Here is a 22,460-nt window from a genome sequence, read left to right as displayed (position 1 = left end):
CTTATGTCCAGCAGAGAAGTGAGATTATATGGCAAGCTGCTGCCCACAAAATTGGAGAAACAGATAGACACAGAGTATCATAACATCAGAGCAGCAACCCACCAGCAGGAACCTCCTGGGAGGTGCTGGGGGAAGAAAACTGGAACTGTAATTGACAAACTGCTAAAGACTCAGTGTGGATAATTCTGAGAGCTAAAACTCTAGGGGGACCCAGTCATAGGTTGTCCCCACACTTTTGTGGGTTTTACCTCCAGAAACTCTACTAGGTTTTCACAGTGACTATCCAAGAAAAATCCCCTTGTACTCTGGGGGGAGAAGGTCAAAAGGAATCATTTTGAAACAGGCCAGTGCATTCTGTTCTTAAGGCCTGCCCTCAGGAGAAACTATTTCACCAGACCCCTAACCTGCTGGGGTTTTAACAGAGCCTAACCTACCTGGGGGACAGAAGAATATCCAACTCTGACTCCTTCTAGCCATTTCATCCCACCTAAGGTCGGGAGGGGGACCGAGTGGCACTTGTGAAGTTCACAGTCCATGGGCACAGGCTCACCAAAAGACTGAGACCTCATCATAGGACTACAGAACATTTCTCTTTTCCCCATACCTTACCACGACATTACTACAGAGCTATTTACTGTAGTTCTTTTTACCCAGTACATTATGTCTACTTTTAAACACAAAAGGCTCACTAAAATAAAAAAACCCAGTTTGAAGAGACTGAACAAGCATCAGAACCAGAGTCAGATATGGCAAGAAAGTTGGAGTTATCAACTGAAAAATTTAATTTAATTTAATTATTTAATGTATTTATTTTTGAGACAGAGTCTTGCTCTGTTGCTGAGGCTGGAGTACAGTGGCGTGATCTCAGCTCACTGCAACCTCTGCCTCCCCGGTTCAAGCGATTCTCCTGCCTTAGCCTCCTGAGTAGCTGGGACTACAGGCATGCACCACCATGCCCAGCTAGTTTTTGTTATTTTTAGTAGAGACAGGGCTTTACCATGTTGGCCAGGCTGGTCTTAACTCCTGACCTCAGATGATCCACCTGCCTTGGCCTCCCAAAGTGCTGGGATTACAGGCATGAGCCACCACGCCCAACCAACTGAACAAAATTTTAAATATGATTAATATGCTAAGGGCTTTAACGGAAAAAGAGACAACATGCAAGAACAGATAGATAATGTAAACAGAGAGGAGGGAATTCTAAGAATTAAAAGGAAATGTTAGAGATTAAAATTACTGTTACAGAAATGAAGAATCTATGATGGGCTCATGAGTAGACTGAACATGGCTAAGAAAAACATCTCTGAGCCTGAGGATATGAGAATAGAAATTTGCAAAACTGAATAGCAAAGAGAAGAAAAGACTGAAAAAATAAAACAGAATACCCAGGAATTGTGAGACAAGTGCAAAAGGTACAGATATGCACAATGAAAATACCAGAAGGAGAAGAAAAAGAGAAAGGAGTGGAAGCAATATGTGAATTTCCTTGAATTAATGCCAGACACCAAACCACAGATCCAAAAAGCTCAGAGAACACCAGGCAGGATATATGCCAAGTAAACAAACAAACAAACAAAAAACAGGGACACCTAGTCACACACAAGAAATACGTTAAAACGAACAAACAAACGAAAAGCTACACCTAGTCATATCATAATAAAACTTCTGAAAATCAAACACAAAGGCAAAATCTTGAAAGAAACCAGGGGGAATAAGAACACCTTACTTAAGGAAGAGCAAAAAATTGGACCTAGCTTTTCAGAAACCATGCAAGCAAGAAGAGAATTGAGTGTAATATTGAGTGTAATATTTAAAGTGTTAAGAGAAAATCCCACCAATCCAGAATTCTGTACACCATGGTATAGAATTCTTCAGAAACAAAGGAGAGGCCGAGTGCAGTGGCTCACGCCTGTAATCCCAGCACTTTGGGAGGCCGAGGTGGGTGGATTACCTGAGGTCATGAGTTCGAGACCAGCCTTGCCAAAGTGGTGAAACACCATCTCTGCTAAAAAAAAAAAAAAAATTACCCAGGAGTGGTGACACGCACCTGTAATCCTAGCTACTTGGAAGGCTAAGGTGGGAGAATCTCTTGAACCTGGGGTGAAGGTTGCAGTGAGCTGAGATTGTACCACTGCACTCCAGCCTGGGTAACAGAGTGAGATTCTGTCTCAAAAAAAAAAAAAAAAAAAAAGCTAGGGAGAAACAAAGACTTTCTCAAACAAAAATGGAAGGAATTTGTTGCCAATAGGTCTGCCTTGCAAGCATTTTTGTTGTTGTTGTTAGATGGAGTCTCGCTCAGCTGCCCAGGCTGGAGTGCAGTGGCGTGATCTCGGCTCACTGCAACCTCCACCTCCCAGGTTCAAGTGATTCTTCCAGCCTCTTGAGTAGCTGGGACTACACGCCCAGCTAATTTTTGTATTTTTAGTAGAGATGGGGTTTCACCATGTTGGCCAAGATGGTCTTGATCTCTTGACCTCATGATCCTCCCATCTCGGCCTCTCAAAGTGCTGGGATTACAGGTGTGAGCTACCACGCCCGGCCAATAAATATTTTTTAAAAGTTCTTCAGGGAGAATGAAATTGATATAGGGTCAGAAACTTAGGTTTACATAAAGAAAAAATGAGCAACAGAGAATAAATAAATGACAATAAAATTGAAACTTTTATTTTTCCTATTCTTAATTCTTCTAAGAGATAACATTGTGTTCAAAATAATAATAACAACAATGTATTCAATTATAAATGTTTATATATACTTGTGCATGATTATCTGTCAGAGAAATGAATCACAGCAATAATACAAGGAATGGGAGGAATTAGGACTATTTTGTTATTATAAGGTATTCACACTACCCAGGAAGTGGTACAGTGTTAGTTGAAAGTGGAATTGGATTAGTTGTAAATGTATTTTCCAAACCCTAGGACAACTTGATATGCTGAAAAAGAAGAGAAAATAGAATCATAAAAATACTCAAAGCCACAAAAGCCAGAGAAAATATGAAAGACAAAAATAGGAACACAGAATAAGGGCAACAAATAGAAAACAGCAACAAATATGATAGGTAATAGTTCATCTATATCAACAATCACTTTAGATGTCAAAGATCTAAATATATCAATTAGAAGACAGATCAGAGTAGATCAAAAAAGAAGACTCAACTATTTGTTGTCTGTGATAAACTCAACTTTAAATATAAAGACACATATAGGTTAAAAGGAAAGGGATAGAGAAAAATACACTCTGTTAATACTAATCAAAAGCGATTGTAGTGTAACAGAGCAGACTTCAGAGCAAGGAATGTTATCAGGAATAAAGGGAGACATTATATGATAATGAAGGTGTCAATATTCCAAGAAGACCTAACAGTCCTAAAGTGTATGCACCTAACAAAGAGCATCAAACTATGTGAGGCAAAAGCTGATAGAACAAAAGGAGAAATAGATGAAGGCACCATTATAGCTGGGGACCTCAATATTCCTCTGTTGGTAACAGATAGATAAAGCAGGCAGAGTATCAGTAAGGGCACAGTTGAACCCAATAGTACTTCATTTGACAACAGCAGATTTATATATTCTCTAGATGTCATGGAACATTCACCAAGATAAACCCCATTCTGAGCCATAAAACACACCTTAACGAATTTAAAAGAATAGAAAGTATACAAAGGCTGCAGTCAGATTTCAACTGAATGAAATTAGAAATCAATAACAGAAAAATAGGTGGAAAATCCCCAGATACTTGGAGATTTAAAAAAATACTTTCGCCAGGCATGGTGGCTCATGCCTGTATAATCCCAGCAATTTAGGAGGCTAAGGCAGATGTATCGTTTGAGGCCAGGAGTTCAAGACCAGCCTGGCCAACATGGTGAAACTCTGTCTCTGCTAAAAATACAAAAAATTAACTGGGCGTTGTGGCACGTGCCTGTAGTCCCAGCTACCCCGGAGGCTGAGGCAGGAGAATCGCTTGAACCCGGGAGACAGAGGTTGCAATGAGCCAAGATGGAGCTCCTGCACTCCAGCCTGGGCAACAGAGCAAGACTCATCTCAAAAGAAAAAAAAAATGAAAATTTCAGGGAATTAACCAGAACAAACAAAATAACCAAAACCACTCTTGGAATTAATATGTAATTACAGCAAGTTTACAAGATACAAGGTTAATATACAAAAGTTAGTCACTTTTCTATATATCATCAATGAACAATTGGAATTTGCATTAAAAACATATGACTTTGGTTTGAATGTTTGTCCCCTCAAAAATTCATGTTGAAACTTAATCCACAATGTGGCAGTAGTGAGAGGAGGGGCCTTTAAGAGGCTTTGCCCTCAGGAATGGATTAATCTATTCATGGATTAATGGATTAATGGGTTATCATGGGAAGGGACTGGTGGCTTATAAGAGGAGGAGAGAACTGGACTAGCATGCTGAGTCCTCTCACCATGTGCTACCCTGTGTCACCTTGGGACTCTGCAGACAGTCCCCACCAGCAAGATAACCTGCACCAGATGCTGCCCATCAACTTTGGACTTCTTAGCCTCCACAATTCTAACAAATGCATTTCTTTATCAATTACCCAGTTTTCAGGTATTTTGTTGCAGGCAACAGAAAGCAGACTACGAGGCCATTTATATTAGCACCTTCCCCAAAATGAAGCACTTAGGTATACATCTAACAAAATATGTACAAGATCTAGATGGGAAAAACTACAAAAACTAAGAAAACCTAAATAAATACAGAGCTATTCCATGTTCTGAATGTGAAGACTTATTATTGTCCAGATACCAATTCTTCCTAACTTGATCTGTAGAATTAACACAATTCCATTAAAAAAAAAAAAATAGCGGGGTGTGGTGGTTCATGCCTATAATCCCAGAACTTTGGGAGGCCAAGGTGGGCGGATCACTTGAGGCCAGGAGTTTGAGATCAGCCTGGCCAACATGGTGAAACCCCATCTCTACTAAAAATACAAAAGAAAAAATAAATTAGCTGGGCATGGTGGTGAGCGCCTGTAGTCCCAGCTACTCGGGAAGCTGAAGCATGAGAATTGCTTGAACCCTGGAGGCAGAGGTTGCAGTGAGCCGAGATCATGCCACTGCACTCCAGCCTGGGCGACAAAGTGAAACTGTATTAGAAAAAAAAAAAGCAAGTTATTTTTTGAATATCAATAAACTGATTCTAAAGTTTATATGGAGAGGTAAAGACCCAGCATAGCCAACTCCGTATTGAAGGAGAACAAAGTGGAGGACCTGTCAAGCCTTACTATAAAGCTATAGCGGTCAAGACTGTGGTGTTGGAGAAAGAATAGACAAATAGATCAATGAAGGGTAGTAGAACCCAAAAATATAACTCATAAAATACAGATCTTTGACAATGAAGCAAAGGCAAATACAATGGAGTAAAGCTAGTCATTTCAACAACAACAACAAAAAAACTAGACACCCATATGTAAAAAAAAAAGAATCTAGACACAGATCTTACCCTCTTTAGGAAATTAACTCACAATGGATCATAGACCTAAATATAAAATGCAAAACTGTGAAACTCTTTGAATACAACATAGGAGAAAACTTTGATGATCTTGGGTATGGTGATGACTTTTTAGACACAACATCAAAGGCATGATTCTTGCAAGAAACAATTGATAAGCTGGACTTCATTAAATTAAAAATTTCTGGCCAGGTGTGGTGGCTTCTATCTGTAATCCCATCACTTTGGGAGACCAAGGTGGGAGGATCGCTAGAGCTCCCAAGTTTGAGACCAACCTGGGCAACAAGGTGAAACCTGGTTTCTCCAAAAAAAAAAAAAAAAAAAAATTAGCTGGTCATGGTGGCACGTGCTTGTAGTCCCAGCTACTCAGGAGGCTGAGGTGAGAGGATAGCCTAAGCACAGAGGCAGAGGTTGCATTGAGCCAAGAGTGCACCATTGCACTCTAGCCTGGGCGATAGAGCCAGATCTTGTCTCAAATAATAATAATAATAATAATAATAATAATAAAAATAAATAAAAACTTCTGCTGTGTGATGACAATATCAAGAGAATGAGAACATAAGCCACAAATTAGGAGAAAATATTTGCAGAAAACATATCTGATAAACAAGCTTTATCCAAAAATATCAAGAGCTGTTAAAACTCAACAATAAGAAAATTAGCAACCCAAATGAAAAATAGGCAAAGGACCTGAGCAGACACCTTACCAAAGAAGATACACAGATGGAAAATAAGCATATAAAAAGATGTTCAATATCATATGTTATTAGAGGATTGTTGATTAAAACAGCAAGATACCGCTACATAGCTATTACAATGGCCCAAATCCAAAACACTGACAAGATCAAATGCCAATGAGGATGTGGAGCAACAGGAATTCTCATTCATTGCTGGTGGAAATGCAAAATGGCACAGCCACTTTGAAAGACAGCCTGGCAGTTTATTTAATTTTTAATTTTTATTTTTTTTGAGAGGGAGTCTCATTCTGTCACCCAGGCTGGAGTGCAGTGGCTTGATCTCAGCTCACTGCAAGCTCCACCTCCCAGGTTCAAGTGATTCTCCTGCCTCAGCCTCCCAAGTAGTTGGGATTACAGGCATGTGCCACCACCCCTGGCTAATTTTTGTGTTTTTAGTACAGACAGGGTTTCACCATGTTGGCCAGGCTGGTCTCAAACTCCCAACCTCAGGTGATCCACCTACCTAGGCCTCCCAAAGTACTGGGATTACAGACATGAGCCACTGCATCCCACCAAAGTCTGGCAGTTTATTATACAACTAAACATACTCTTATTTTACCATCCAGCAATCAGGCTCCTTGGTATTTACTCAAATGAATTGAAAACTTATGTCCACACAAGAATCTGCACACTAATGTTTATTCATAATCTAGCTTTATTCATAATTGCCAAAAACTTGGAAGCAACCAAAATATCCTTTAATAGGGGAATTAATATATATACTGCAGTATATATAGACAATGGAATAAAGAAGTAAGCTATCAAGCCATGAAAAGACATAGAGGAAACTTAGATGCCAATTACTAAGTGAAAGAAGCCAGTCTGAAAAGGCTTCATGCTGTGTGATTCCAACTGCATGCATTCTGGAAAAGGCAAAAGTGTGAAGACAGTAAAAAAGATTAGTGATGGTCAGGAATTGGTGGGGAGGAAGGGATGAATAGGCAGAACACAGAGGATTTTTAGGGCAGTGAAACTATTCCATATGTCACTGTAATGGTGGATACATGGCATACATTTATTAAAACCCATAGAATGTGTCAAGAGTGAAGCTTAAGGTAAACTATGAATTTGGGGTGATGATGTGTCAATATAAGTTCATCATTTGTAGCAAATCTACAGTGCGAGATATAGATAGTTGGGGGAGAGGTTTTGTTTATATGTGCCAGGAGATACACGGGAACTCTCTGTACAAGCTTCTCAATTTTGCTATGAACCTAAAACTTCTCTAAAAATAAAGTTTATTGATTAAAAAAGTGTTTCTATCAGGGTCATATGGGAGAGAACATGCACTGGTGACTCTTTACTGGCTGTTCTTTGAGCTGAGGAGGCATCATTCAGATGTAAGTGTTTCCAAGGACAGGCCTCCTGAATTCAGCCCAATTTCCAGAGTGACAAGGAGTCAATGAGAAAAACTTATTTGGCCAGGAGTTTGAAGCTGGGATGACCCACGAACCTTGGCATGACAGTCCATGGCCACCTCAGGCAATATCACCTCTTCAGGCCTCAGTTTGCTCATCTATGGTGATATCAGAGTAGCACTGTTGTTATAGACAGTGACTTTAATGTTACATTGTGTTTGAATCCAGGCTTCGGCTCCAACCTGGCTACCATATGAATATTTTCTAGTTCCCATTGTACCACTACCTCCAGGCACAGTTGCCTCATCTGTAAAGTAGGAGTATCAGTAGTACCTACCAGAGAGGATAAAATGAGATAATGCACTAGGCACATTGTAAGCTTTGTCCAGTCAATAGTAACTATTATTATTCAGTTGAACCATATGACAATACCAACGCTTAACTGTTTCTGACCTACAAAATCAACACTTCCTCATAGTTTAACCTAAGATCTCTTCATGGGACTATTATGGGCATTAAATTAGATAATGTAGGCACTGTGCTTGGAAACAATCAGGGTGCTCCAGATATGATAGTAGTTATTATGCACCACGTTGGGGACAGTACCTAATGCTGACAAATCAAAGGACACAAGCCATATGTCAAGAAACTTGATCCTCCTCTGTAATCGGTCACTTAATTTATTTGTCAGCTCCTATCAGCTCCTTTCTTTTATGCCCCTCCCTCTACCATAATTGTTATAGTGGAAACCTTATCTCAGACTCTGTAGATTTTAGCAGATGCTGGGCACATAATAGGTACTCATTGAATGCTTGCTGAATGAATGATTTCAAGAGCTTTGTGAGTTATCCAGGGTTTAGGGAGATTTGCTTCTCTTGTGAATTATTTAAAAAAACAGAAATAAAGACTAAAGTCTTTAATATATCCATAAAACTCGAGTAAAAGACTCTATTTAGGCTTTAATTCCTTTCATCAAAATGGATATAATCATCCTACCTGGCTACATCATGGAGTATTTGAAGAGCAAGATAATTGCTAAGAAGCTACACATCCATTACAATGGCTAAAATCAAAAGAACTGGCAATACCAAGTGCTGACAAGGATGCAGAGCAACCAGAACTTTCATACCCTGCTTGCGGGAAGGCAAAATTTTACAACCACTTTGGAAAATATTTTTTGCAGTTTCTTGTAAAGTGAAACATACACTTAACCACAATACCCAGTGGAATTGCTTTCACCCTACAGAAACGAAAGATTGTGTTCACATAAAACCTGAATATATATATATAGTGACTTTATTCATAATCATCAAAAACTGAAACACCCAAACATCCTTCACGGGTGACTGAATAAACTGACAATGATACATCTATTCAATGGAGTACTACTGAACAATAAAAAGGAAGGAAATATTGATAATGCAGAGACCTGGATGAATCTTAAATACACTATGCTAAGTGAAAGAAACCATATCCAGAGTCTATATCCTGTGTAGTTCTATTTATATGACACTCTGGAAAAGGCAACTTGAGAAGGATGTAAAATAGACCAGTGATTCCAGGAGTGAGGGGAGTGGCTGACTGCAAGAGATAGGAGGAAAGTTTTTGGTGTGGTCTTGACTGTGTAAGTGGTTATTCCACTGTGTGTGCTTGTCAAAACTCATGGAACCATAGATTTAAAAAATGGAGAATGTTAATATATGTAAATTATACCTAAGTAAATGGAACTTTAAAGAAAAGAGCAAGTTGCTGAGAAAATGGTTCACAAAGCAAAGTTATCACTGGTCCAACATTATTCCCATAACAGGGACTCAACAAAGATGATTCTTCAATGAGGGGCTTGAAAGTTTGTGCTGAGCCAGGGTGAGATAATTATTATTAATTGTTTAACTTCTAATTTGTTTAATTAAACATTGATTGTGTCTCCCAAATGCTAGAGGGCTGAGTGAAGAACAAGGTCCAACTCTTATTCACAAGGGGCTCACAATCTAGGGAGAGGGGATAGGAAAAAGACAATAATAGTATAACATGACCATTATCATTGATAATAATTAGAGAACAAGTATAATTAGACTCTTCACACATTATACAACTAAAAGCACAAGCTAGGAATTATAAATAACACCCCACCTCTTAGTACTCATTAGCAGTAGAAGGAGGGTAATTCTGGCTAGCATTCATTGACTGCCTACTATGTGATGGGTGCTATTCTAAATACCCATTTAAGCCTCACAAAAACTGTCATTATCATTGTCCTTTATGGATGACACAACAACATCACAGAAAAATTTAGTGGCCCAAGTTCACACAGCTACGAAGGGACAGAAAAGGGATTTAACCCCTGGTAGGATGGCCACTTCCTAAGCATAATATTAATAGTATACTCTAGCTAGAGATAAACAGTGACCTGTGTCACCTCAACTCCCACATTCTGGAACTGGTTGCTGTAACTTCGGCCCAGTTTTCCCATCGTCAGAGGAGAAAGTCAGCCATATATACAGAGGTCAAGTTTGCAAAACTCTCTGTTTAACATACCAGGAAAAACTCTTTTTCCTTTTGTGTTCCTTTCTGTTTTTAACCCTTACCCACCCTCCCATGACTAAAGTAATATAGTTATGTGCCATATAATGACATTTAAGTCAACGAGGGACCAGACAGATGCCTGATCCCATAAGACTGAAACATTCCTGTCCCCTAGTGGCATCATAGCCCGTCGTAGCACACTGCATTGTACTTTCTATGTTTAGATACATAAGTACTTACAATTGTGTTACAGTTGCCTACAGTATTCAGTACAGTAGGATGCTGTACAGGTTTGTCGCCCAGGAGCAATAGGCTATACCATATGGCCTGGTTGTATAGTAGGCTATGCCATCTAGGTTTGTGTAAGTGCACTCTATGATGTTCCCATGACAAAATCGCCTAATGATGTGTCTCAGAATGTATCCCTGTCATTAAGCAATGCATGACTGTACTTCACTATTGTAGAAAATGAAAGAGAGAGAAAGAACAAACAGGAAACCCAAACCAAACAAAAAAAAACCCTGTCATCCATAGTTTTACCATGCAGAGGTAACCACTGTTAACATTTTGGCACGGTTCCTTCTAGTCTTTTTAAAAATGTCTTTTATTTACATAGCTGAGATCAGACTTAAATGTAATTTTGGACCCTGCTTTTTTTCACCTACCATCGGAGCAGAAACTCCCATCATTTTAAGTGGCTGCATAATAATCCATCTTATGGGTATTCTATAATTTATGAACTGTTGTTTCACAGTTGAATATTTAGGTTGTTTCCAATATTTTCACTATTATAAATAACACCATTATGAGCATTCTAGTCCATAAATCTGTGTGTGCACTGCAGATTATTTTTTTAGGATAGTTTCCCAGAAATGTAATTACTAGGTTAAATGTCATGAATATTTCAGAGATTATGTAGCGACTTAATATTCTTTATAAATAACATATACGTTCTTTACAAATACATGGGAAGGCTTCTACGAGGTCAAAGCTGTATATATACTCGTTCCTGTGGATAAGTGGGGAGGACGAGTAGGATGAGACTACACTGGGAACTCTGTGACTCCTTGGTCATGCATGAATCACTGGACTTTTTGTCTTGTGAGCTACCTCCCAATTTTCAGGCCTACGTGCTGATTAAATATTGATCAGCTGAGTGCCAGTAAAGGGAAGGGAACTCTGAGTATGGAGTTTGTATGTCTTTTTCAAGGAGACCTGTCTACAAAGTCAGTTAGGCATGGCACTTCAGCATTTTCCACTTGTCACGGAACTTTCACTTCCATCATCTCAATTGCTCGTCACAGCTCCTGGGTGAGATGCACTGGCAGCAGCCATTCCCGTTCCCAAGTTATTCAGCAGAAACTCAGTCCCAGAAAGGAGAAGTGACCTACCCAAGGTCATGGAGGTGGTTGGAGAGAAAACTGGGACTAGAATTTGAGTCTCATGGCTCTAGGGTTATAGCCATAATTATAGACTACATTTGTCTCTCCCACCCCCAAAATTCATACGTTGGAACCTTAACCCCCAATGTGACTGGATTTGGAGATAGAGCTCTAAGGAGGTAATGAAGGTTAAATGAGGTCACGAGGGTGGGGCCCTACTCCGATAGGACTGATGTCTTTATAATAAGAGGAAGAGAGGCTGGGCGCGGTGGCTTGCACCTGTAATCCCAGCACTTTGGGAGGCCGAGGCGGGTGGATCACTTGAGGTCAGGAGTTCGAGACCAGCCTGGCCAACATGGTGAAACCCCATCTCTACTAAAAGGACAAAAAATTAGCTGGGCGTGGTGGTACACACCTGTAATCCCAGCTACTCGGGAGGCTGAGACAGGAGAATTGTTTAACCCGGGAGGTGGAGGTTGCAGTGAGCTGAGATTGTGCCACTGTACTCCAGCCTGGGTGACAGAGCAAGACTTCATCTCAAAAATAAAATAAAATAAGATAAAATAATAAGAGGAAGAGACCCACCAGCGCATCCCCTCCACTCTCTCTCTGTCTCACTGCATGTGCAGAGAAGAGGCCATGTGAGGGCACAGTAACGAGGTGGCCATTCTACAGGCCAGGAAGAGGCCTTGCCAGAAGGCAAGCCTGATGGGAGCTTGAGCTTGGACTTCTAGCCTCCAGAACTGTGAAAAAATAAATTTCTGGCCAGGTGTGGTCGCTCTCGCCCGTAATCCCAGCACTTTGGGAGGCTGAGGAGGGAGGATCGCTTGGCCTGGGAGTTTGAGACCAGCCTTGCCTACATGGCAAAATCCCATCTCAACAAAAATATACAAAAATTAGCCAGGTGTGGTGGTGTGCGCCTGTAGTCCTAGCTACTCGGGAAGTGGAAGGATCGTTTGAGCCTGGGAGGTAGAGGTTGTAGTGAGCCAAGATCGCACCACTGCACTCCAGCCTGGGCAACAGAGAGAGACTCTGTCTCAAAAAAAAAAAAAAAAAAAGTCTGTTGTTTAAGCCACCAGTCTGTGCTATTTTGTTTTGGCAGCCTTAGCAGACTAATACAGGTTTTGATCCTGAGAAGTGGGCTATGCTATAACAAAATATCTAAAAATGCGGAAGTGAGTTTGGAACTGGGTAATCGGTAGAGGCTGGATGAGCTTTGAGGTGCATGCTAGAAAAAGCCAAGATTGCTTTGAAGGACTGTTGATGGAAGTGTAGATGTTAAAGGTGATTCTGGCCAGGGCTCAGGAAGACAGGAGGAGAGCTATAGAGAAAGCTTCTGTCATCTTAGAGAATGCATATATCACCAGGAACAGAATATTAGTAGAAATATGAATATTAAGAGCTATTCTGGTGAGGTCTACGATGGAAATGAGGAACACGTTATTGGAAACTGGAGGAAAGGTGATTCTTGTGCAGGGGCTAAGGGAAAACTTCCCCTTTGCCCTCTGAAGTTTCAGCAAAAAATCAACTCACAAAAGGCAGATTAACTGGAGACAATGCATACAAATTTATTAGCATGCATGGGAGAGAATCACAGAGTGATTGTCCAATATCCCATTGGGGTACGGACGTTTTTGTACCCTACTTCTTAGGGGAAAGGGAGATAGGGGAGTGCGGATGATTTTAGGTGGATAGTACATGATTTTTAGGGGAATTTGGTGGGCTTGAAGAATATACAATGGCCTAGGACAGAGTCTTTTGGCCCACAGACCTGACAATGGTTTGTGACAAAAGTCTGTTCAGGTGTGTTGACAGACTTCAGTCTTCCTGCGATATGAATGCAGTTAATGAAAACACAGGGAAGGCACCCGAGACTGTCGTCTTCTTTGGCAGGTCCAGACTTTAGGCAGATAAGGGAACTTCAGAGAACAACTTCATGCTGTGCTTTGGGAGAGACAAAGGATTGAGAGACAGGAGAGTGTGGGGAAAGGTCAAAGAGACCTTAAGACTCCTTTAGTTTAATGTGTCAAAGTGCCATATCTTGCGATATTGGTTTCTGAACCCCAATACTACTTACAACGTGGCAAAGGGTTCAGCTGAATTGCTGTGATATTATGATATATATGTATATTGGTTTTCATCCATGGTTCCTGGCTCATATCTCCCATAGCGCTTATTATAGTCTTTTGTTATGATGTTGGGGCACTTTAGGCCTCAGAAACAGGTGTCAGGAAACAGAATCTGACCTTCTTCTGCCCTTCTTTCACATGCCTACAGCAGGACTGTAATATAATTGTGGGTCATAGACCTTCATTGCAGAGATGATCCTGCCCTATACTCTTTATTTTTTACTTTTAAAGTATAGAATGCGTCATGAATTTTCATGTCATCCTTGCACAGGAGCCAGGGTAATCTCTGTATCTTTCCAATTTAATAGACATAGTGCTGAAGCAAGCTGCCCCATACTCTTGAGGAAGGAATGTTGCACAGAGAGGTCAAGAAGAATCTGAAGACACAGGCCTTGCTGGGTTTGTGTTAACAAGTGCTTCCCTGAGTTCTGTGAGCTGCTCTGGTAAACTAATTGAACCCAAAGAGGTATCCTGGGAACCCCAACTGGAAGCCAGTTGGTCAGAAGTTCTGGAAGAACACAAGTCTGGTGTCCGAAGGGGACCCAGTCTTGGAAACCGAGCCCTCAACCTGTGGGATCTGATGCTATCTATAGTGTCTAAATTGATTGCTGATTGGTGTGTGGGGAAAGCCCCCACATCTTTGATCACAGAAGTCTTCTCTGTTGATTGTTGTTGTGTTGAGTGAGAGAAGAGGAAAAAGCACTTTGAGTTTGTGTTTTCTCCGCCACCAATTGTGTTCTAGTGTTTTGTGGAAAGTAGAAATTGCAAGTGATGAACTTAAATATTTAGCTGCAGAGATTTCCAAAGTGTTGAAGATGAGGCCTGGCTTCTCCTCGGTACTTATGTAAAATGTGAGTGGACGGAGATAAATGGAAGGAATTGCTAAGCAAAAAGGAAACAGAACTTGAAGATTTGGAAAATTATAGGCCTATTCATATTGCAGAAAATGAAAAAGGATTTTCTGGAGAGGACACTAAGGGTGTGGCTGGACAATAACCCATGGAGCTAGTCAGCCATCTCATTAGAAGCCAGAAATAGAGATGGGTTTTACCAGCAAAGACATTGCCAGTTTAGACCAAAAGGAATAAAGACAGGATGAAACAAAGGAAGCCTTTTAGAATTTTGTTCTACAGGACAGGACAATACAGCTCGCTTCATTCTTTAAGAAAAATGATTCACAGATCATCAGGGTTGCCACTCCCACCACAGCAAGCTGTTGGGGAGGCAGGAAGTGAAAGGGTGGCGTCTCCTTCTCTGGAGCAGGCCAGGCTGCCCCTGCCCAGTGCCTTGGGGTGGGGGAATGTGACAAAGAGCTATGGTGCTGGCCACTGCCTGGTGCTGTGGGGGTGACACTGCTGACCCAGTGGGCCTACAGGGCAGAACATCCAGCCAAAGAAGATTGTTGTAAAGCATTAAGATCTGATGGAATTTGCCTTGCTAGGTTTTGCACTTTTGGGGACCTGTCACCTTGTTCTTTTCAGTATCTCTCTTTTGGAATCAGCATGTCTATCCTATGCCTGTCCCACCACATTGTATTTGGAAGCTGAGAGGAATTTTGCCTCAGGATGAATCAAACTTCAAGTCTTACCCATATCTAATACAGATGAAATTTAGATGACACTTCAGACTTGGAATTAATGCTGGAATGAGTGAAGACGTTTGGGCTGCTGGGATGGGGTGGATATATTCTGCACGTGAGAAGTGTGAAAGGAAAATAAACCTTAGGACCCCCAAATCACTAAGCCAAGGGAAAAGTCAAGCTGGGAACAATGTCAGGCAAACCTGTCTCCCATTTGATTCTTTTCTTCTTTTTTTTTTTTTTGAAATGGAGTCTCACTCTGTCGCCCAGGCTGGAGTGCAGTTGCGTGATCTTGGCTCACTGCAACCTCCACTTCCGAGGTTTAAGCGATCTCCTGCCTCAGCCTCCTGAGTAGCTGGGATTACAGGTGTGCCACCACGCCCAGCTAATTTTTTCGTATTTTTAGTAGAGACAGGGTTTTGCCACCTTGGTCGGACTGGTCTTGAATTCCTGACCTCAGGTGATCTGCCCGCCTTGGCCTCCCAAAGTGCCGGGATTACAGGCATAAGCCACAGTGCCAGGCCACCATCTTATTCTTAAATAAGATAGCTACAAAGATAAACAGCTACATACCTTCCTCACAATTTTCACACAAGGAAATTCCTTGTGGACAAAGGACAGATAGAATTTAAAGTCATCCCTCTGAGGCTCACCGGAAACAAATGCATATCTGATTGCTTCTTCTGCCCTATTGTTTATGTAAAAATGCAGATGCACTGAGCTAGACTAAATTGTGTATTCAGTGGAAGGTTGATCAATGACTCAAAAGAATGTAACATCTTCTGTTTCTTATCTACTTATAACCTGGAAGCACCACCCCTTCTGCAGCTTGGAGTTGTGTTGCCTTACTGGACCGGAAGCAGCGTACATCCTACACATATTGATTGATGTCTCATGTCTCCCCAAAATATATAAAAGGAGGCTGTATCCCGACCACCCTGGGCACATGTTGGGACCTCTTGAGGCTGTGTCATGAGCGTGTTCTTAACCTTGGCAAAATTAACCTTCTAAATTGACTGAGACCTATCTCAGATATTTTGGGTTCACAGAAAGATACGAATTTTACGGCAGCTGGAGGAGACTAATGGAGTCCCAAACGACATTAATGGCCAGAACCACTTACTTGATTTCCTTCATGGGTGCCCATGAGTAGGGTTTGATAGACCTACCTACCCATCATCTTCAGGAGTGCCTCACCCTCTCCAACACATAGCACTTCTCTAGTCAACCTGGGTTTGACTAAAGAGGTTCAGAAAAAGGAACAGATGGATGAGGTTTGAGGCTGGGTTTCTACAACGAGGCTTTGCTAAAACTTGCTGAGGGGTCTTAGGTAAGTCATTTCTCTCTCATTGTCAGTTTCTCCACCTGGAAAATAAGGTGTGTTGCATCAGGCTCTGGAGTTATACGGATGTGGGTTTGAATCTAGGCGCTGACATTAGCTGTGTAATCTTGGGCAAGTGGTTTAGCCTCTCAGGTTTGATTTCCTCATTTCTAAAACAGGGATAGTACTAGTACCTACCCCATGGGATTGTTGGGCTAATGAAAAGAGATAATGTATGCAGAGTCCCTGGCTAATAAAAGTTATTTTCTTCGATTAATTAAATAAGTGAATATGTGTAAAGTGCTGAAGACAGCGTTTGACACTTAGCGTTTTATCAGTCTTAGCTATCATGATTTTCTTATTCTAGTACATAGAAAGTCCTCAATAAGTAACAGTAGTTATTATTTTTGGTCACATCTCCCTGTGTTTCCCTCCAAAACCCTAACCATCTCCAATTCTGGTTTTCTCCCCCCATGCAGCCCAAGGGTTTTCACGTCCCAGTGCGATTGTCTGGGCTGTTTCCTCCGCCTGATGTTCCATTTCTCCTCCTCCCGATCTCAGATGTCTTCTCCTCTGGGATTCCTCTGGTCTTCACCACTCCCTCCTCCCAGGCAGAAGGAATGGCTCCTGGATTTGTGTCCTGCTTAAAAAAAAAAAAAAAAAAAAAAAGAAGTCCATATAGCACTTAGTTCTTTGTGCCTGGCGGTTGGGTTAACTCTTTCTGAGCCTGTCTCCGAGAGTGGCGGCCCCTGGGGGACGGCACTGGGTGAGTCACCTCTGAGTGTCACCCAAGGCGTCTAGCACAGTGCGGGACAGTAAACGGGCCGCTGTGTGGAGAGGGGTCCAGTTTAACTCCTAGAAGCCCGAGTCCCCGACCCTCTACAGGCCGCGTCCCCCACGAATCCCTCCTCCTTGGAGGCTCGGATTCTTCCTCCCCGCGGTCTCCCTCACCTGAGCCAGCCCCGCTCCCCCGAGTTTCGCCAGCTCCTCCCCGGCCCCTCCCTCCAGGCCCTCCGGGCTGGATCCTCCCCTCCTCCAGCCCCTGGCGGAGCCCCGCAGGGCTGGGGGCGGAGCGTCTCGGCCGAGGGCTGGGAGCCGGGTAGGGAGGCGCGGGGCGAGCCGGTGGGTTCCAGACGCGCCTCCACCGCCGGGCCGGGGGCAGGCATGGCTGAGGGCGTGTGAGCGCCGAGCGCTAAGGGCCGCCGCCACCATGCCAGGGGGCGCAGGCGCCGCCCGGCTCTGCTTGCTGGCGTTTGCCCTGCAGCTCCTCCGGCCGCGGGCGGCGCGGGAGCCTGGATGGACAAGTAAGTGGCCAGGCGCGGGGGGATGGAGGCTGGGTGGCCCGGAGACCTGGGAGTAGCCCTGCGGGTCCGGAGCGCTGGGACCGCGACCCCTGCGCCTCCCGCAACTCCGCGGGGCCTGCGCCCCCGCCGCCTCCAGCCTGGGAGCCCGGGCTTTGTTCCCACGTTGTGCGCCCTGGGAGGTGGCGGAGGTCGGGGAAACCCGGCGCAGCCAGAAAACAGCCGGTCCGCTCACTGGCTTGCCTTCCCCTCTCGCCTTCTCCTTCCTCTGTTTTTCTGCTTTTGGCTTCTCTTTCCGCCGTTCTCGGGGCTTATCCTCCTCGGTTTTCTCACGGTCCCTCGTGTCCGCTCCGCCTCTCTCTCTATCTTTCTCTCTACCGCCCGCTGCACTCGCCGACGCCGAGCATCCTGAGCGCCCTGCCCGTGTGGCCTGGGAGCGACTTCCTGGGACCAGGCTCGGTGCCTGCCACACTGGTGGGGTAGGACATAAAATGCCCGCGGGAGACTGTGGTAGCCTTGGCTGGGGGATGGCTCGCTGGGTATCTGCAGCCACACACTTCGGATCCCCGAGCTGGCAGGAGCCCTACTGAAGGCCAAGTCAAACGCACCCATTTCACAGATGGGGAAACCGAGGCCCACAAAAGGGAAAGGACTTGCCCATGGCCACGCCACGGATTGAGGTCCGCGGTGGCACAGGAGACCAGGGCTCTCTTTCCACGCCAAGCCGACGGCCGCCTTCTTTGGTCCTCAGTTTCCCCTTCTGTGAAGCGAAGGGGTCTGACTCGATGTTTCCAGCTAAGATGCCGGGTGATGTCCGTGTTTCTCACGACTAGTTTCCCAGACACCAACCCCCTCCCCGGCTCCATCCCTTGGGGGCCCTACGCAGATTTCGCGGAAGGAATGGTCCCGGGGGGCGGTGCCCGGGTTCTGTCATTATGACCGGAGAAGGCTTAGCCCTGGCTCCACCGCTGCAGACGGGCTGGGCTGACTCCAGACTGCTGCCTGGGGGACCAACAGTCAGCGTTTTCAAATAAAGCGAGCACCGACGGCGCGAGGGTGGGCTGGCTGGACCCCCGGGCCGCCTCAAACCCAGAGGCTGAGAGCTCTTCCGACAGTTCGGAACTTCCAGGGGCCGAGGTCGGGCGGTCCTCCCAAAGGGCTCAAAGGAACCGCCCTTTGAGCTATTGTACCGAAGGGGAAACTGAGGCACAGGAGGTTCTAGGTAGCACCAGGCCTGTGTCAGTGCTTAGTGCAGGAGAAAAGCATGAAGAAAGACAAGGAAAGCAAGTTACTGCTCCTAGCACAGGCGCCTTCTCTGAGTTTTGAGTCCTTGGAGACCACTTGCTGTAGAATATCTGGGAAATAACGAAAAGTGTAAAAGAAAATGATCTGCAACCCCCAAATCCACAGTTGCTATTGATATTTTGTTTTTTCCCCCCTCTCCATTCTTTGTGTGTTCCTATGGATATATATTGATAAAATTGGAACCACACCCATAAGTACAGTTTCGTGTCTTGCATTTTTCACTTCACACCATGAGCATTTTCCACATCATTAAATTCTCTGTAAAACATGATTTTAATGACTCTATACAAAGTTTTCAAAAGTTAAAAACACTACTCATACAAATGTGGCCAAGGTTTATTCAATTCATTAATGAGGTAGCAAACAGGAGAGTAAAGCTGATTCAGGGGGCATTAGAAAGGGGTGATACAAGCATTGGGGAAAGAATATTGAAATCATGTGGCCCAGGACAGATGCAGAAATGGTGGATGTCCCATGAAGCAAAACCATAATTCTTGGTTATCTTTCTTTTTTAATTTCCTTCCTTCTTTCCTTCTTTTCTTTCTTTCTTTCTTTTTTTTTTTTTTTTTTTCCCAGAGTCTCTATCTGTTGCCCAGGCTGGTGTGCAGTGGCACGATCTGGGCTCACTGCCATCTCTGCCTCCTGGGTTCAAGCGATTCTCCTGCCTCAGCCTCCTGAGTAGCTGGGTTTATTGGCATGTGCCACCACACCCGGCTAGTTTTTGTATTTTCAGTAGAAACCGGGTTTCAACATGTTAGCCAGGCTAGTCTCAAATTCCTGACCTCAGGTGATCCGCCCGCCTCGGCCTCCTAAAGTGCTAGGATTACAGGCGTGAGCCATTGTGCCTGGCCAGGTTATCTTTCTACTATGCTGAAATCACTTACATCTCTGTCAGACAGAAATCTATAGATATATATAGATTATATAACTTCACAGAGTATAGCCTTTAATCAATGGTAAATAAAAAGTCAATGGTACATTCCCCTAGATAATGCAATAATCCATGGGTGGGTCTGTTAAACAATGCTCTGATATGACATTGAGAAGACATCTTGCTTGCTCTTTGCCTTATTTCCAAGTTTTGGAGACCTTTTCTTAACGTGTACTGTGTTCCTCTTTTGGTGTGACTTTAGATTGCTTTCACTATTTTTTTTACAATCATAGATATCATTTAATTCCATTAAATGTTCTATTAAATATTATAGAATTCCTTTTTGTTTAAAATAATCTAGACTTATCAGAGCCACCAGGGCAAGAGCGATCTTGTCTTTCTTTTTTTTTCTGAGATGGAGTCTTGCTCTGTCACTCATGCTGGAGTGCAATGGCGCAATCTTGGCCTCCCAGATTCAAGGGATTCTCGTGCCTCAGCCTCCTGAGTAGCTGGGATTACAGGCATGCACCACCACACCCAGCTAATTTTCATATTTTTAGTAGAGACAGGGTTTCGCCTTGTTGGCCAGGCTAGTCTCAAACTCCTGACTTCAGGTGATCTGCCCACCTCGGACCTCCAAAGTGCTGAGATTACAGGTTGTGAGCCACCGTTCCTGTCCTGCCATAATGCTTGTCTTGTTCCTCCATGAATATTAAGCAACTATTCATAGCATAATACTTGGCACATAGTTAAGTACTCATAATCACCACTCTAACAGAACAACTATGGCCATCTTTTTATCACTCATATTCTGTATGATTGATGTAGTTAGTTTAGACAGAATAGATTTTGGAGTACTCAGCCCCATTCTCAGGAGCACTACGGAGACCAGTCTGTTTAGGTGTCGGGAAATTACCATTTTGTTAAGATGGTCTGCAGCCAGTATTTGAGTTCTGCAGTGCCCTGAACAAATCTCTCCTATAGTTTAAATTCTCATTCTTGCAAAACAGGACTCCTCCCCGTCTCTACTAAAAATACAAAAAAATTAGCCGGGTGTGGTGGCGGGCGCCTGTAGTCCCAGCTACTCGGGAGGCTGAGGCAAGAGAATGGCGTGAACCCGGGAGGCGGAGCTTGCAGTGAGCCGAGATCGCACCACTGCACTCCAGCCTGGGCGACAAAGCGAGACTCCGTCTCAAAAGAAAAAAAAAAACAAGAAAACAGGACTCCTACTTCCTACTTCCCAGGGTTGCCCTGAGCATGAAGGAGAACTGGTTTGGGAGAGTGATTTGGGAAGCAGAAAGTGGAATACAAATGCAAACTTGCCATTAGGAAGCTCCAATTAATGTAACTTGATGCTCTGCGGAGTAGGAGGCAATTTCATATTGACTCTTCACAATAAAGCTGTGAGATGGGCAGGTAGCATCATTGTCTTCGTTTTACAGGCAAGAAAACTAAAGCTCCACGGGAGCAATATTCATGGGCTTGACCTCCAGAATATGCCCAGAATCCCACCACTTCATTCCTCTCCACTGATGTCATTCTAATCTGAGCCACCATCATCTCTCATCAGGGCTCCAGCATATCTGTAGCCTGGCCTTCCTGCTTCTGCTCTCACTCTCACCGCTCTGCCTCACCCCACCCCCATTCTCCACCACGCAGGCAGAGTGATCTTTTTTAAACTTAACACAGATCATATTGCTCTGTATTTAAAACACCCAATGCCTTCCAAGTCTATTTATAAGAAAATCCAGACACTCTCCATGGTCTCTGCATTATCAGACCCATGGCTGTCTTGCTGACCACATCTCATAGCAACTTCCTCTTTCATTTACTAGCTACCCCTACCTTATGCTTGTTCCTTCAACAGGCCAAGTTCACTTCTGCTCAGGCAGGGCCATTGCACTTGCTGTTTCCTCTACCTGGGGCACTCTTCCCCCAAGTTTTTGCATGGCTGCCTTCTGGCTCCTCAGGACTCAAATGCCATCTATGCTAATCATCCTGTTTCAAATAGGCACCTCCTGCTAGATGTCTCTTTATTCCATGGCCCCAACTTATTTTCTTCAGGGTACTTAGCACCATGTGAGAACATTTGTTCATCGTCTGTCTCCCACCTTTACAAGTACAGAGACCTTATATGTCCTATTTACCACAATATCACCGACACCTAGAGTGCCTAGTTCCTAGGAAGTGCCAAGAGCCTGAAATTCAGCAAGTCTTCTAATGACCCAGTGCAGGGGCAGCTCACAGAAAGTGCATGTGTGGCTTAGCTGGGGTATAGAGGTCTGGGATTCCAATGGTTTTGCATCTTGTATTGGCAGGAGGAAGTGGGGAAGGCAGCCCCAAGCTGCAGCATGAACTTATCATACCTCAGTGGAAGACTTCAGAAAGCCCTATGAGAGAAAAGGTAAGACTCAAAAGACCTCATTTACACCGGCAGGAGTTGACAACTGAGGTTTGGGCTACCTACTCA

The 22,460-nt window shown here is 43.6% G+C and overlaps 1 protein-coding gene and 1 pseudogene across 2 annotated transcripts in view; one reads left to right on the top strand and one right to left on the bottom strand.

The window, feature by feature from the left end:
• Positions 1-13,839: 13,839 nt before the first annotated feature.
• Positions 13,840-13,940, bottom strand: LOC129037677 (U6 spliceosomal RNA; annotated as a pseudogene).
• A 3,653-nt stretch (positions 13,941-17,593) lies between these two features.
• The window catches only part of ADAM19 (ADAM metallopeptidase domain 19), a 98,189-nt gene continuing 93,322 nt past the window's right edge, over positions 17,594-22,460 (top strand). Inside the window, exons 1-2 of one of the 2 annotated variants that reach the window (XM_054489085.2) lie at positions 17,594-17,817; positions 22,309-22,394. In XM_054489085.2, the coding sequence (XP_054345060.1) occupies positions 17,724-17,817; positions 22,309-22,394 (180 nt within the window). In that variant the 5' untranslated portion in view covers positions 17,594-17,723. The remainder of the gene's footprint in view (positions 17,818-22,308; positions 22,395-22,460) is intronic. The other variant, XM_054489084.2, reaches the window with a different exon arrangement.

This window comes from Pongo pygmaeus, chromosome 4 (assembly GCF_028885625.2).
Source record: "Pongo pygmaeus isolate AG05252 chromosome 4, NHGRI_mPonPyg2-v2.0_pri, whole genome shotgun sequence".
Classification (NCBI taxonomy): domain Eukaryota; kingdom Metazoa; phylum Chordata; class Mammalia; order Primates; family Hominidae; genus Pongo; species Pongo pygmaeus.
Note: the sequence above shows the minus strand (reverse complement) of the source record. Positions and strands in the feature narration are given on the sequence as shown.